This window comes from Puma concolor, chromosome A1 (assembly GCF_028749965.1).
Source record: "Puma concolor isolate L17-30 chromosome A1, mPumCon1.1.hap2, whole genome shotgun sequence".
Lineage (NCBI taxonomy): Eukaryota > Metazoa > Chordata > Mammalia > Carnivora > Felidae > Puma > Puma concolor.
Window position 1 is genome coordinate 125,734,698 of NC_141667.1, and position 17,241 is coordinate 125,751,938.

Below are 17,241 nucleotides of genomic sequence, written 5' to 3' on the forward strand. Positions count from 1 at the left end.
AACACCCATCCAAGCTGTTTTTCTTTCTCTAGAACCCTCCCAGGAGTAACCTTAAGCTGACAGAGCAGGAACAAATTAAACTTAACCACAATAACCACATTTCATTTCAAGGAAACCTGGAAATCATTTGTGGAACCACCAAGATCCATTCAATGTCAAAAGACCTCTATTGTCGTCCATCTGAGGCATTTCCATAATGTTAAGTAAGTAAGGGTCAAATGCATTACTTTTAACATCAATATCTCTTAGCTCTCTACAGTTAAGTTAGCAATACAGGCAAAAGTAACTTCCAACACTTTAAACCACAATGCATGTAGGAACATTAAGGCTGTTGGCCTCCTGGCCCTTGGAGCCTTTAAGAGGGAATCTGGCTCTCACCTGATGAATTAAATTTAACTCTACTATGACCTAGGATACCACTTTGCCTCACTGCTTGTTTCAGAGCACATGGTTTAATTTTTTCTACTAATGTCATCTGTATACTGACAGATCTACAGGAAGCAGAGGTAAACCACCCATGGCCTCCTTCCCTGTAACCTTCTAGAATGTAAGGCCCATAAGGGGAAGGATCTTTTTTTATTTTAGTCACTAATCTATCCCTAGCACCATGAATATCCAAAATTGTTCGTTTTATTCATTCTCCCAAGTCAGCATGAGTTTATAAAGCAATCACTAAGTACGTCTTCTAGTATTACACTAGTTCCTGAAAGAGTATTTTAAAAATATTTCCTGTCTTTTAAAAGCTTAAAACACAGTTACAGAAATTACATGGATAAAGAAAATACAACTAAGCAACAATTCAGGGAAGTCAACAATTGGGTACAAAACTTCAACCAGCAAAGAAATAATGCAGAATAGTGCAGTTGGAAATAGCTTCAGCAAAGGGATGGGGGAAATGTGGGCCCTGAACCAAGAGCAGGTTAGGTTTTAAAGAAGTGGGAAAACAATTCAAACACATAATGAACTATGTCCTACTGAAGGCATAAGCTCAGGCTGGCCTGAGCAAGTAGAACAGGCTAGAAAACACAGAAACTGAGTAAAGCCTAGAATAAAGCAAAGGCAGTGAAGACAGTAAAGGACAAATGCAATAAACCACCAGAGGAGTTTCTCTGCCACTGGAACCACCTGAGGAACTTTTAAAAATACTGTCACCTGGACCTCAATTCAGTGACTCTGATTTAAATGGGGTATAACCTACACATCAAGATTTCTTTTAGAGTTCCTCAGGGATTCCAATGTGCATCCAAAATTCAGAATCACTGCCACAGAGTTTGGAAAACCAATGGAACTTACTAAGTGGCAACACAGGATGAAGAAGCAAGACTAGAGACTATAGCAAGATTATATTTTATCTATAAAAATAGTGACTAGCAAAAATTGTCATTATTATACATGCTCTATAGAGACCCTCTCAAAAGGAAACGATCAGTGCATCATTCCTCCTTTTACACAGTGCCCAGCACTCGACTTTGCATGTGACACATACTCAGTATGAACAGAGTGATAGGCAGACACTGTCAGTTATTGTTACCAAAGGTTCTATATGTTTTTGAAAGCTTCATAAATAAGCAAAATTATAATCCCAGTTGCTTCTGCTTCTTGCAGACCCTATTACTTACTAAGCTTTCAAATGTGCTTCACTGCCCTCTCCCCCAAGCCCCCCACCTCCACTTTATCTTCACTCCATCACTTTTGACAGCACCTAGCCTGCTCAAGGTTACAGGAGTCAATACAAAGGAACTAAATATTTTATCTTTAAGAAAAATATGCCCAGAGACAATCTTCTAAAATATAATCTGAATCTCAGGGTGACTGAGTGGCTCAGTTTGTTGGGCATCTGACTTTGGCTCAGGTCATGATCTCACTGCTTGTGAGTTTGAGCCCTGCCTGAGTCTTGGTGCTGACAGCTCAGAGCCTGAAGCCTGCTTCAAATTCTGTGTCTTTCTCTCTGCCCCTCCCTTGCTCATTCTCTCTCTGTCTCTCAAAAATAAATAAACATTTAAAAAATTTAAAAAATAAAAAATAAAATAAAGTATAATCTGAATCTCAAGATAATATCTTTCTAAATATCCACCATGATCTTTAAATTTAAGCCAAACAAAGATCATTGTTCTAGTTTTCCGTACATAATAAAATGTTATTATGTAAGAGTGATGTTATAGTCTTCAGGTCTTCCAGTATAAATGAGTGTTTCCTACGTTTACTTACATCCATAGCACAAACTGAAAATATTACTTGTATGACACTCTGGAGAGAAACTAGAAGGTTACTCACGACCAGAGACAACTAGCCCAAGATCCAACCAACCCCAAGACTCAAGGGATCATTAGGAAGCTCTCATATGCAGAATGGTTAGGATGCTCTCATATGGAGCACTAAGAACATACTTACCACATATTCTTCCCCCCCAAAGACTGTTTTCAAAGTGTTTTCCTAATCATAACTGCATTAGATTTTTTTTTTTTTACCACTACTGTACTACATGTGATAGCAGATAACTGATCCACACACATACCCAGAGTCCGTTGTTTCCCTGTTTAAAACTTTTTTTTAATTTTTTTTAACTGTATTTGTTTATTTTGAGAGAAAGAGAGAGAGAGAGAGAGAGAGAGAGAGAGAGAGAGAGCAAACAGGGGAGGTGGAGGGGCAGAGATAGAGAGGGAGAGAGAGACAGAATCCCAAGGCATACTGTCAGCACAGAGCCCAATGCAGGCTGGAACCAACATACCGTGAGATCATGACCTGAGCTGAAATCAACAGTGGGACACTTAACCGACTGAGCCACCCAGGCGCCCCCGTTTAAAACTCTTACTATCATGAACCATTCTTCAAATTATCCATTTTTTTATATTTTCTGATTTTCAAACTTAGATAAGGTTTTTTAAATGTGCACCACATTTTCACTATGACTTATCAACTGCTTTTTCCATTTGATTTAACTAAGCCTCTAATCTCATTTTTCTGAGGTAGACTGCATATGATCAAAACATGGCAATGGCTTAAAAAATTCAATATGCTTCACTAATTTCACAATACGGTAGAAACAAGATAAACACACTAAGGCATTCATCCTCCTCCTAGGAACTCCATCATGACCCACTATTATACGTTCACTTAAATAGGCATATAAGTGAACAAATAAGATGTACAGCAAATGAATAAATGAGAAAGTATCAAGACCTTTCCCTGAAAAGCATTAAACAGGCAAAAATCACTAGTAAGAACCAGTTTGTATTGTTCTTTTTCCCTTTAAAATGATTTTATATAAATTTTATTTAATTTATTCCTTTCCTGCAACAGTAAATACTGGGTACAAGGTATAAATTACAATAACTCCAAGCGTTAAACAACTGGAATTGAAGTATTAAAGGAAATAGGAAGATAATGACAACAGAAATAAAAATTAGTAGATACAGTATTACCTAACGGAAAAAATTTTTTACAGCACTGCTTTTTTTTTCCTATTTTTTAACAGCACCAGTTTTTAAACACAAACCTTAAAAATTCAAAATTACTACTCAGTTTGCCTAATACAGCTCTAGTTGGTAATTACCTAGTCTTATGACATTCTATACGGTTCACGAAAAAAATTCCCAACTATAAATATTCTCACCATTCCTTTTTGCCCAAAATTAGATGGCCACCTAGATGTGATAATGGAAATTTTGAGGATACTGAAGGCCATTATCTTTAGGACATGGGGGCTGAAATATTTAGTGTTTAAGCAATACAATGTCAGCAACTTCCAAATGTTTAATAGAAAAAAATGTTATATGTATGTATATATCTATAGAAATACGTCATACATTTATATACACAAATATACACATGTATCTAAATAATAACTAATGAATCTAGATAAAAAATAGGTGTTCACTCTATGATTTTCACAAGTTAAAAATTTTTCATTAGGAAAAGTTGGGAGAGGCAACTGCATGGCTCAGTCAGTTGGGTGTCTGACTTCGGCTCAGGTCCTGACCTCACAGTTCATGGGTTCAAGCCCCACGTCAGGCTCTGTGCTGACAGATCGGAGTCTGGAGCCTGCCTGAGATTCTGTGTGTGTGTGTGTGTGTGTGTGTGTCTCTTTCTCTCTCTCTGCCCCTCCCCCACTCACTCTGTGTGTGTGTGTGTGTGTGTGTGTGTGTGTGTGTGTGTGTGTCTCTCTCTCAAAAATAAGTATTTTTTTAAAAAGATGGGGAACACAGAACCCCGTTTATTTATGCATTCCTTGAAAATTCTGCCCCACTGTAAAGGGTCACGGAGCCAAGAACATACTTGTCATTTTTAGTTAAAACATCTCAGATCCAGGGGTGCCTGGGTGGCTCAGTTGGTCAAGCATCTGACTTTGGCTCTGGTCATGATCTCACAGTTCAAGCCCCACATCGGGCTCTCTGCTGACAGGTCAGAGCCTGGAGCTTGCTTCATATTCTGTGTCTTCCTCTTTCTCTCTCTGCTCCCACCCCTCTCTGTCTCTCAAAAATAGACAGACATTAAAAAAAAATTTTTTTTAAACATCTGAGATCCAGCATCTGTTATGAAAAACACCTCTTACTTCAAAGAAAAATTCGAATACTCACATTACCCATGTACTCTGAGAGCAAGTCCTGCAGGGCCTGGCGGACAGCATTACACTCTGCCACAATTCTCTCACGCCGGTCATCACGTGTGCAAGACGAGTCAGCCATCAGGGCAGCCCCACTGATGATGCTCTCTAGGCGCTCCTCCAGGGAAGGCCTAAAGCGCTCCTCACTGAAGCTCAAGGGATCCACAATGATTTGTTTCTGCAGAGAAAAGTGTTATTGAATCTTAGTGCTCACCTCTGTTCCCTCCATTATTCAAGGTGAGGAAAGTATTGATCAGAAACATCAAGATTTAATACAAAAACTCCAATGCCTAAAAGAAAGTTATACTTCTTGGTAGATGAGAGACATACAAGTTGCCCTATGGTAGTTCTCAAAGGAACTGGAAGCAATACTTCCAACTGAATGGGGCCTAGGTAAGATCTACCACAAATGCAAATATAAATTATGCCAGCATAAAAATCATGTTCATGCTACTGAATCTGAACATCTACGTGTCAGCTTACACATTACTAGTGAAGTTACCAAATGAGAACTGCAAGGAAAATAAGTTAGCTCTCTTTTCCTTTTCTACGTAGAGTATAAAACTGCTCCATGACATTAGCCAAACTATTTCACAGCAAAAAAACAATAAAAACAGAACGACTCTATCCTCAAAGTTTGAGAAAGAGATGCATTTACAATCAATTCCAATCTATTTTCCTCATCTTATACATCTCATCTAACTGCATAAATAATGCAGTCAAATTTATCCTGTTATGTCTAAATAAGAGGCTTTCTTTACCTAAAGGCTTCCAGCTGATCTGTGAGAGATGATAACAATCCATCCCAACAAAGCCACCCTGTGAAGTATAACTGCCCCAGTAAGAAGAAATCCTCACTGTCTCCTCTTCACTCCCCCCCACTCCACTTAAATCCAGCTTCACCAGTGATGCATGAGGTGAGGTCACAAGCAAGCTTTAAGTACAAGGTCAAACATCAATACCCCAAGGACAGCAGCTACTGGCCTCCCTCCAACTTTTCCACTTGATACAATTTATTCTGACACTGGTAAATGTCTGTGCAAATATTTTGCATTTAACTTTTTTTTATAGGGACTATTCTTATGCACTCATTTCAAGTTAAATGCCAAGTTTTTTCTTTAAAAAAGCTTGCCCTTTGACAGTAAGTATACATCTATTTCTTCTTTCCCTTCCCAAGAATCATCAGTTTCAAAACTGAAAATGCAATGCCTCAAGTTCATTATTAACCTACGTTTTAACTGATATTTTTCTTTTTTACTGTGTATTCAAAACTGAATACACAATGCCTTCTGACCAACAGGAATGAAGAATGAATCGTGACAGAATTTTAATAGAGTCACTGAGCTGCAACAGGCTTATGATCATTTCGTCCAACCCCCTCATTATATGAAGTTTCACTCTAGCCCTAAGAGGTTAAGTGGGCTCTGGCAGTTACTACTCAAGTTAGGGCAAAATGTAATCCTTAGTGCCTTCAAAGAGGCCAATACCTAAAACTGCCAAATTTGAGGGGGATGGAAAAAAGTGCCAATAAATTATAAGATGCATGGTAAATGTTTGCTATAATGTCATTTAATGTTTAAGGCTCCAGGGTAAAAAGTCAGTTCTAACACCATGATCTGTAGAATTAACAATGTCTTTACGATTTATGAAGTCTTAAATCAGCCATGTACAGCAGCAAGGATCAGTTGCCCAAGCCAAAGTAAAAGGTGAGACAAAGTAAGGATAGTTAAAGGCAAGGAAAAACTTTAAAACAAAATGCATCCCATTATACAGACTCTATATTTCAAAGTATTCCTACTTATGAAAAGATGCTGGCCACAGGCTAGTCAATTTTCTCCTAGGTTAATTAAAAAAATAGAGGCACCTGGGTGGCTAAGTCAGTTAAGCATCCTGACTCTTAATTATGGCTCAAGACCATGATCTCAGTTGTGAGTTCAAGCCCTGCATCGGTCTCTGCATTGACAGTGTGGAGCCTGCTTGGGATTCTCTCTCTCCTCTCTCTCTGCCCCTCTCCCACTCATAATCTCCCTAAATCAATCAATTAATTAATTAATTTTTATTATATTTGTTAAATATTTATAATTATTAAATATTTATTAAACTTATTTGTTTGTTTATAAAAATGTAGGGGTGCTTGGGTGGTTCAGCCGGTTAAGTGTCCAACTTTGGCTCAGGTCATGATGTCACGGTTGGTGACTTCAAGCCCCGCGTCATAATCTGTGCTGACAGCTCAGAGCCTGGAGCCTGCTTCGGATTCTGTGTCTCCCTCATTCTCTGTCCCTCCCTTGCTTGTGCTCAGTCTCTCTCAAAAATAAAAAAATAAATATTTAAAAAAACAATTTTTTTTAATGTAACCCAACCAGTTGGCTTAAAAAAAAAAAAAAAAAAAAAAAAAAAAACCTTAAAAAAAATCTTAAACTGCTGCCATCTACTGGAAGCCATGAGGCATCGTGGGTTGAAGTTTTTGAAAAAAACACAAAACCCACCAAAAGAATTAAGGTTAGAGTTGATACACAGAACAGTGTGCACACAGAATGCATACAAAGAACAGACCCATGGCACCAACCATAAAAGATAATTATATGGAATTATGCTAAGAAAGTATTTTAGGCCCAAATTTCCTTCTACTTGATTAAATTTTGTGATTATTGAGAAGTATATCATCTAGGCACACAAGTAAGGACAACATTGAAGATACTCTGTGGTAATCACTTATGATGTATCTGTGGGCTCCAGGACGGGAGAGTCTACATACACTTTGCCTCTGTATCTCAGAGAGCTTTCATCTACCAAAAGGTTAAAATCTTGGGTGAAATCAACCAAACTCCTATCTTCAACAGAGAATGATCGGATAGGACACATAAGTTACATAAAAGAATTCATAACTTTAACACAAAAGAAAAAGAACAAGAAAAACGTTGTAGGCCAAGTCAGATCAAACTGACTGAAGATTTCTAAAATTTCTTTTGACATAGATTACAAATCTAAGTAGAAATTGAACTTTCATCAGAAACCTTGATCACATTTCCCTAGAAGTCTCTTAACTTTGGATAGATGGTGGAGAACCTGATGTTTCTTCCCAAGTGTAACTTACATCAAAGTTATTGAGCGCATAAGCCAGTTCTCCTCCTCCTCCACCCTGGTGCTGGGAAGCATCGTCTGATGCAGTGGCCTGGGCTGCATTGGAAATGCCTGTGACCGCCTGCTGCAGCTGCTTATATATCAGGTCTCTGTTAGCCTTATAGGCTGCAACATCAGGGTGCTGGAGGCATGCCTGGGACGCAGTATAGAGGATCGGAACATTTTTCTGCAGGATTCCTCTGGCTGCAGCCATCTGATCACGATGGCCCACATCTTTCAGTTCCTATAAGAGGAAAACAAGAAATTGGAGCAGTCTTTATATGGGTTGTAATCATAAAAAAACTTGTCAGTAAATGCTGAAAAGTTAAGAATTTCTACTAATTAGACACAATACTTTCATTAACAGTTTAGCTTCATAACAAAGGAGGCAGCCTGGGTCAGTACATAGAGTTCAAACTTTTCCAAACCAGACACTTCTGAATTTGAATCTCCAGCTCTACTTTTACCTGGCTATTGTGATCTTATTTAAAATTCCCATCCTGAGGACACCTGCCTGGCTCTGTCATTAGAACATGAGACTCTCTTGATCTCTAGGTTCTAAGTTCAAGCCCCATGGTGGGTGTAGAGATTACTTAAAAATAAAAATCTTTAAAAATAGAATAAAATAAAATCCCGATACTCAGTTTCACCTTCTGTAAAACAGGAACATAATATATTTGTCTTCTAACTGTCCTGAGGATCAAATGGGATAATGCATGTAAGCCACCTAGCATAGCACTAACTAAAAATCAAAGCACAAAATTGACTAGGCACCTTCATCACAACTACATAAAGTTGTATGTACCTATTCCAACCAAATTAGAAAAATCATTCAAATACACATTTAAATAGGGTAAGATTTAGTTTGAGTACTTGTCATTAAGTCACAAAAGTTCATTATAAGAGTTTTGTTAATTTGGGTTGGGACACCACAGATGTACATGAACTATGCAAACCAACTAGGTGAGGATGCGCCAAGCTGTTCTCTTAAGTACACAACTCCCCCACCCCACTCCCCATCCCAAAGATGGCCTTAGGACATAGGTCATTAAGGCATAAAGTTGAGACTCATGTGCTCCATGACTTTAATTCGAAAGGTTTTTATTTGATTGTCTGGGGCATCTGGGTGGCTCAGTCATTTGAGAACATTCTACTCTTGATTTCAGCTCAGGTCATGATCCCAGAGTCCTGGGATTCAGACCCGCATCAGATTCTGTACTGAGTGTGCAACTTGCTTGAGATTCTCTTTCTCACTCTGCCCCTCTCCTCTACTCACACACTCTTTTTCTCAAAAGGTTTCCATTTTATTGTAATACTTTATACACATGCAGTCTTAAGTGAAACTGTCCTTTTCAATTTCCTCTACGCCATAATTATAATCCACAGTTTAAAAAAACTTGAGATTCCTAGCATGGTTCTTACTACTGGCATCTATTAGGTTGAGTGGAAATACTAAGTGACAAATAAGTGATACCAAATAAGTGACAAATAAGCAAGATAGGAAGAGGATATTTCTGGTATCCCATTATTACTCAAAGTGCTCAGGAGGAGAGGGAGAGACTTAAGTCTTTAGTAAGTATGTATTACCACCACAAAAGAGAATTAGAAGTGCTAACACTAACTGACCACCTGATCTGTTCTATTTTACCTGTGAATAGAATTCTAATGTTAATTACACCAACTAAACCCTACAGTACAAATTTAAATGTTTTAAAAGAGTATTACATGTGTAAACAGTAAGAGAAAATTAACTAAGAAAGGCCAAAGTCAATAACTCACTTTGAAGTCTGATTTAGCCATTTAATGGCTCATCTTTTTAGAGGAGTTCCTAATTAAGCATTAGAGACATCTAAGTGGTTTCTTTCTTCTGATACTTCATTTCACTATCTATTTTAGGTTTGCATCTTTACTCAAACCTTGTATAATATGACAGCTTACTTTTCTTCCTAGAGTTCTTTTCTCATTTGGAATCTGAATTGCAAGTAATAGCTCACAGCACTCCAAATGCCCTGTAGCATAGTACATTAGGCAACATACTCAGAAACAGGACCCTATGGATTTATTAGAGAATCAGTGATCATTTCAAGATTCAAGCAATGACAGGGGGCTAAGGCTAACCATTAAGTTAAAACAGATGGTGGGTACATTCTGTGTGGCATTTTCTAAATGCCTGGCCATCACCACAACCTCAGAGACTCTGAAGTCTTCTAGGGAGGCATTTGCATCTAAGTACTTATATCGTCCTCTGTTTTATAAAATGCTTTGCAATTAGCTTTGGAATTCTTCCCTAAGTATTTATAACCTAGATCAGTACAGTCTCTTACAAAGGTTACCAAAGACACTTGTGGTGACCTAAAGTTAATAGATGCCAGAATTACTATTCAACACTTGACTTTCCTAAAGCCCCTGCCTGGCCTGGTATGAGAACTTCTACCTTTCTAAAGACTAGAGTAGGTACAATATTCAGAAACAGGACGCCATGGATTTAGAGAACTGATGATCACCTCAAGATTCAAGCTATGACAAGGGGCAAGGGTAACCATTATACTTAAGCAGCTGATGCACATGTTGTGTGTGGCATTTTCTACACGTCTTGTCCTCATCACAGTTTATGCCTGAGAGATTTCTATTTACCAAGTAAGGGGGATATATTTTAACCTATGATGAAAATGACAACTATATATCATCATTTGTCCTAACTGCTAAAGTGTTCAGCTTTCTCTCAAGAACTACTTTTGTCTTAGTACAAAGAAACTAGATTTTGTTAAGTAAACACAGGAAAATGGGCACTATCACAAGGCAGCACTATTTACTATTATAAGAATAATAATCTTAAGTATCATTTTCAAAATATGTAACAGTGATAAGTAATCTGGATTGGTGAAAAAAAATGAGCTATTAAGGAATATAATAGATTACCTATGAAATCAGAGTCCCTTGGTCTACTTTAGCCAATTTTTCCCAAACTTTATCAATCCAATTGTGTTTCAAGCACACTCAGGAGCAAACAGAAAACATGAAGAAGAAATGACTGCTTTCAACGTGATTTCAACTAACCATCACATGCATCACATGCAGTGACCAAAAAATAAAAGCTTACTTCTAAGTAATCTATAGCACTCCTTCTACCCAAGAGCTGGAAATTCAAGTACAAGTTTCCTCTCATTTCCCTCTTTATACTGTTAATATAAAATTGTACCCATAGACACATGTGATCAGATGTCTTCTCTTGAATTCAAACAACTACACTTAAAGAAAAGGTCCATAGACAAACCCAGTTAGTCCATATTCATTTACACAAAAAATTCATTACTATCCATTACCACTGTGTCTGTTCAAGTTTTCAGGAAAAAAAATCATTAAAGTCAGAGTTCATAGACTAGGTAAGAAGCATTACGTTTTTACCAAATGCCTCAACAAGCTCTAGTACCTGGGTGGGTGGAACATCCACCACCCAGTACTTGGTAAACATGCAGGTCCTCCATCTCTATCAGACTAAGAGACAGAACTGACCACAGGAGGCACATGCAGTTCTCCTCACAGGGACTAAGGTCAGTGCTGGCCCACCCCCACCTCTGCCATCTATTCTACAGTAAAAGAAGAGCCTGCAGTATAAAGGAAATTCAACACTTATAGTGAGCAAATTATATTCCAGCCCAAGAAAATAACAGATTAGAACCACATTTAGAATCCCATTCCAGGATGGATGTGCAGTACAGCAAAGTGGCTTATTCACTTGTTCATTAAATATTTAGTAAACACTACCATATCCAAGCAATATTCTAAGCACCAGGGATTGTAAAAGCCATTTGAACAGACAAAATCTCTGCCCCTGGAGGCAGACAGCCTGGATTAAAAACCTGGCTCCAATTCTGACTAGATGAATGACCTTGCCACGTTATTTAACCTCCCTGTACTCCAGTTCTTTGATTTATAAAGATGAGTATAGTTGGTTAAGTGTTCAACTCTTGATTTTGGCTCAGGTTACGATCTCATGTCAAGAGATCAAGCCACTCATCTGGCTCTGAGTGATAGCGGAACCTGCTTTGGATTCTCTCTCTACCTCTCTCACTGCCTCCCACACACTCGTGCTTGTGTGCTCTCTCTCAAAAATAAGTGAATGAACATCTTTTTAAATGAGTATCTATCAATTACAGCATCTACCTTATACTGTGAAGATTAAATGAATGTGTGTTTATAAAGGGTTTGTAACAGTGTGTAGCACATAGTAAACACCTTTTTAGAGTTACTCATTATTATTTTCAGCAACATCCTTACCACCACCACACCATGCTCCAGAAAAACATTAAGGAGAAAAAGGTAAACTCCAAAGAGCCTCCAGACCTTAGGAGGCTTAGCATTTCCTTGGTGGGGAGTTGCTGCTTAAATGATATAAGGGACGCTAAAGGAGCTAGTATTATATACATCACACCCAAATACTGCTCTTGAGGAAATACCCCTTTTCTGGACTCGGGCTGTCTGCAAAGATAAGAGGTTCAATGAGAAGCTTAATTATTACATATCATGCCTGAGCAGAGAAGACGTTAAAGGTGAAAACAGTCTAGGGGCTACGCATATAGCAGGAGAGGAATTCTGCCAGAAAACACACAGTGTGAAAAACTGTTACCAGTTACTGAAGGAGAACACTGGGCAACATCCAAAAGGAAGAATGAAGTTTCTACCAGGCTGGGACCTTAGGATAAAATGAGTAGCAATTTAATTCCCAAGAAAAGCACTAGTTTATAGGAATATACACCACCAAGACCCAGGTCCTACAAAAGACTATTTTATCAACAGGAGGCACAAAGAAGCCCATGGCCAACTTACTCAATGGATTCTACTGCAGAAAGCCACAGTTGAAGGTTAAAGAATTAGGCCCAATTAAAACTACAAGTGACCAGGACATACTACAAAACCCAAAACAAACTTTAAAACGGAAACATGTATCAATCAAGGTACAATAGAAAACAGCTGGTACAATCAAACTAACTCAAAGACGTTTTAGGGACTCTGCTACAAAGGTATAAGGAAAGTACAGGGAAACCACAAGGCTGTTAAGTCACTTAGGCCTGAAGAAACAAGGAGGCAACAGTTACCAGAATCCAGAGAGCAAGGTGTGTGGAGAATACCACCCAACAGGGGCTATGACTTTAGCCACCCAGAGCAACAAGCAGGGTGGGAGCCAGGGGAATAAACCCCAGCCTCTATCTCCTATCTCCTCTGATCTCCTACTGATGCTACCACTGGCCAAACCCAACCAGGACTAGAGGGCAAAGAAGCCCTGGAGGCTGTCCAGACAGGTCAGATCCCTGGGGCAAAGAAAAGGATGAACAAGGGTAGAAAACAGATATAGAGAGGCAAACAGAAAACCATTCAGCATGTTAAATAATAACTTCAAGATTTTAATTACATCTTATTTCAGAAGTATTTGAAATTTACTACTTTTTTTTTTTTTTTAAATACATCAGGGATTATGTTTAAGGAACTCTTCATGTATTCATGGCACACAAAATTAAAAAGTCAAGCAGCATTGGGACACCTGGATGGCTGGGTAAGTTGAGCGTCCGACTCTGGATTTCAGCTCAGGTCATGATCCCATGGTTGTGGGATCAAGCCCTGTGTTGGGCTCTGTGCTGGCAGCGCATAGCCTGCTTGGGATTCTCTCTCTCTCTGCCCCTCCCCTGCTCATGAGCATGTATTCTCTCTCTCTCAAAATAAACAACCATTAAAAAGAAAAAAAGTCAGGCAGCATTACTCTTCAGTAAGTTTTTCCAATAGCATACAAAGGTCTGGACTATCATTGTGTTCTATCTCAAGAACAACATCAATTTACCTATTCTACCATTTTGCAAAGATAGGCAATATAGTGTCAGTCTAAATTTTCTCACTTTCCTCAAATAATAAGCCTTCATAAACCAAAATCAGACTAGGCATTATGACTGTGGGACTATTCACCAAACTTTATTTTTTAAGTATAACTAACATTTATTTCATGTATTTAAATGAGAATTTAGGGGCACCTGGGTGGCTCAGTCGGTTGAGCATCCAACTTTTCATTTCAGCCCAAGTCATGATTTCATGGTTCATGAGATCGAGCCCCAAGTCAGGCTCTGTGCTGACAGTGCAGAGCCTGCTTAGGATTCTCTCTCTCCTTAATCCCCTCCCCACTTCCTTCTCTTTCTCTTTCTCTCTCTCAAAATACTAATAAATTAAAAATGTTCATACATTTTTTAAAATAAAACGAAACAAAAACAAAAAAACAAATGAGAATTTACATCAAAAACATTAAATAAATTGTAAACATAATTGGTCCAGCATGGATATTTACGGAATTACAAAACAAGTTTTTAGAATCAATGAGGCCCAACAAAAACAAAAAAACTTATTTGTGATTTATTTGATGGAGACATAAGCCAACACAGGAATAAATGATAAAAACAAACTATGTCTACATGAACTAAATTACTTAGGCAATATACCAAATCTAGGTATATTATAATGTCTAATATTAAGTAATGGAAATGTAAAACCAGGATCTCATATGTGCAAATTCAGTCTGATCATAACCTAAGCTTGAAATATGGTCCATAATCATATTAAATACTTTACATACATTACTTAATTTAATCTTTTCAATCCTATGGGGTAAAGATTTTATACTATTATACTACTGAAAGTTACTAAGAAGTATGCAAAGCTGAGACTGGCATATATTGGACATTTACAGTACTGACTCCATTTCCTTACGCGTGTCAGAGCCCTTTTTGGGTGTCCCTGTCCTGAAGAAAGATACTCTCATCCCAGACCAGAGGGGAGATCTTTGTCACAGAGTCAGACATAACAACTGATTTCTTCTCACTCATAATCAGTGAAGAATGGGTATGTTACAAAATTAAGATTTAGGGCAAATCTGTTAAGGGCTTCTAGATCATTTGCTTCTAAAAAAGACCTATGGAAGAAACAGTTTTTTGTTTTTTGTTGTTGTTGGTTTTTTGGTTTTTTTTTTTTTTTGCTTGCTGGACATAGTGATCTGTACAAATACCATGCCCAGAGCTTCTACAGCCATCCAGTACCAGGGACAGTGAACACTGCAGTGCTGGAAAAGGTCAAGAACCTGGATCCATGATGATAGTTGCAAAACCTTTTATCTTAGCTACCTCAAAATCACACCTAATTTGGGACTTCTGATTAGTAAGAAAATAAATCCCCCACTGTTCAAGCAGTTTTGGAGCTGGATTTTCTGAACTGCAGCATGAAATATCCTAACTGATACAAGTATAAGCAAATGATAACAAGAATTTATCTTTTCAGAGCTTTATGAAAAAGCACAAGCCTGATCAAAACTATGGAAATTTTAAGAAACTGAATGGTGACACGTGCATCTCCCCTAGAGCACATACTGCATTCAACAGGAAGACCATAGAAAAGACTTAAAGCACCTTAAAAGCCAAAACACCAAAATGATAGCAAAGCTTGGAAAAATAAGAACAATGATCCAGGAGCACACAGGTGGCTCAGTCAGTTAAGCATCCGACTCGTGATTTCGGCTCAGGATATGATCTCACAGTTGGTGAGATCATGATGGGCTCTGAACTGAGAGCATAGACTGCATGGGATTCTCTCTCTCCCTCTCTCTCTCTGAACCTCCCTCTTCTGCACCTCAAAAAGAAATAAACTTAAAAAGAAGAAGAAGAAGAAGAAGAAGACGACGACGACGACTGATCCACATGCCACACAACACAAATTCATAACACTAAGGAAACTATTAAGAATGATTTATAAGAAATAACTTGAAAAGTGACCAAACATGGGGGCAGAGCAGTGATAGTTTCTGATATGCCAGTAATTCCAATACGTTTCAACTGGCTTATGGTTTTTAAAAATCTGAATTACACTCCAATGCCAACTGAAGTTAATCCTTGAAGGCACATAACAAAGTCCTTATCATCTGTCCAGACACCAAGTTATTTAAAGCACAATTTTAAGGGGCCCTTGGGTGGCTCAGTCAGTTAAGCATCCAACTCTTGGTTTCAGCTCAACTCATGATCTCACAGTTTGTGGGTTCAAGCCCTGCAATGGGTTTCTCTTTCTCTTTCTCTTTCTCTCTCTCTCTCTCGCTCTCTCTCTCTCCCCTTCTCTCTCAGATCCTCCCCCATTCTCTATCTCTCTCAAATAAACTTTAAAAAAGTTTAAAGCACAATCTTCACAAGAACTAAAGTAGAAGCATAACATGAATGCAACTTAACAACACAATAGTGACAGGATACTTCACAAATTAAATGTTTTAATGGAACTATACTGTCAGAGGGTGGTAATTGTACCTTCAGAAAACTCAGGTTAAAATCACTTTTTCCCACAAGATAATAATATAAACAATTTTAATATGTCCCCAAATCATGACTATACCTGTTGCCTTTTGGCTGCCATAATGTTCAGCTTATCCACTTCAGGTTTCAGGGCTTTATACTGTATTCCTAAGTCTTGTTCAGTGCCAGCATTCCTCAGTTTCAAGATACCATCTTCCACCTATAAAACACACTCCTAAATAAGAAAAATTCTAAACAATACAAATATGTATATAAAAAAGATCTATAACATTTTATTCCTTTTAACAGTTCCTCAGCAATCCAAACTCCCTCTTCAGTTTACATGACCCTCAAACATTTGAGCAGTTACTACATGGGAATTTTATGGGAAGTGGGAAGAAGAGCAATATACCGTGCTATCTAAAACAATACAATTTAGGGGCATGTGGGTGGCGCTCAAGGCATCTCACTTCAGCTTAAGTCATGATCTCATGGTTTGTGATTTCGAGCCCCACATCAGGCTCTGTGCTGACAGCTCAGAACCTGGAGACTGCTTTGGATTCTGTCTGTCTGCACTCTCTCTCTCAAAAATAAACATAAATAAACAAACAAATATATAAAAATAAAACAATACAATTTAAACTATCTTGGTTTCTCAACTCTGGAACTCTACTGGTACAAGGAAATGCTTAATCACTACTGCAGAGAGAAGGAGTCAAAACATTATCTTTGCTACATGTTCTGCATCAGAATGAAGACTAAAGAGAATCATAGCACTATCGGTACGAGATACACCTAGAGTAGAGAAGGAAATGGAAACGAAAGGAAAACATTGCTGGTGCACTTGGGTAAACGAAGGTCAAAACCAAACCAAATTCTAAGGAATGCTGAATTAAGCATGGCTAGCAGCAGCCTCACTGTGATGGAGAGAACAAATTACAGACACAGGCCTGTACTTACAACTTTCAGCTGAACAAGTAATTTGTAGACATCTGCCATGTCAGCCAAAATAAGCAGCCGGGTAACAGCAGAGAGCAAAGCTCGAGCTGCCCGAACCATGTTGCCACGCTTCACAGAAGAGCAGGGATCATCTGCAAACTCTCCCGCAGCAGTCTTCATCAAATCACCTGTTTTACATCATGAAAAAACAAACTCATCAGAAATGAACCAAATAACTGGTCTATATTTAAAAAAATTACAATAAAAATAGTT

At 38.2% G+C, this 17,241-nt stretch overlaps 1 protein-coding gene across 4 annotated transcripts in view; it reads right to left on the reverse strand.

The window, feature by feature from the left end:
* CTNNA1 (catenin alpha 1) overlaps positions 1 to 17,241 on the reverse strand; it is a 311,490-nt gene that overhangs the window by 106,427 nt on the left and 187,822 nt on the right. For all 4 annotated transcript variants that reach the window (XM_025924622.2, XM_086702905.1, XM_086702902.1 and 1 more), the window contains exons 4-7: positions 16,990 to 17,156; positions 16,130 to 16,249; positions 7,698 to 7,967; positions 4,578 to 4,781 (exon numbers count right to left, since the gene is read on the reverse strand). In XM_025924622.2, coding sequence (XP_025780407.1) covers positions 4,578 to 4,781; positions 7,698 to 7,967; positions 16,130 to 16,249; positions 16,990 to 17,156 — 761 coding nt within the window. The remainder of the gene's footprint in view (positions 1 to 4,577; positions 4,782 to 7,697; positions 7,968 to 16,129; positions 16,250 to 16,989; positions 17,157 to 17,241) is intronic.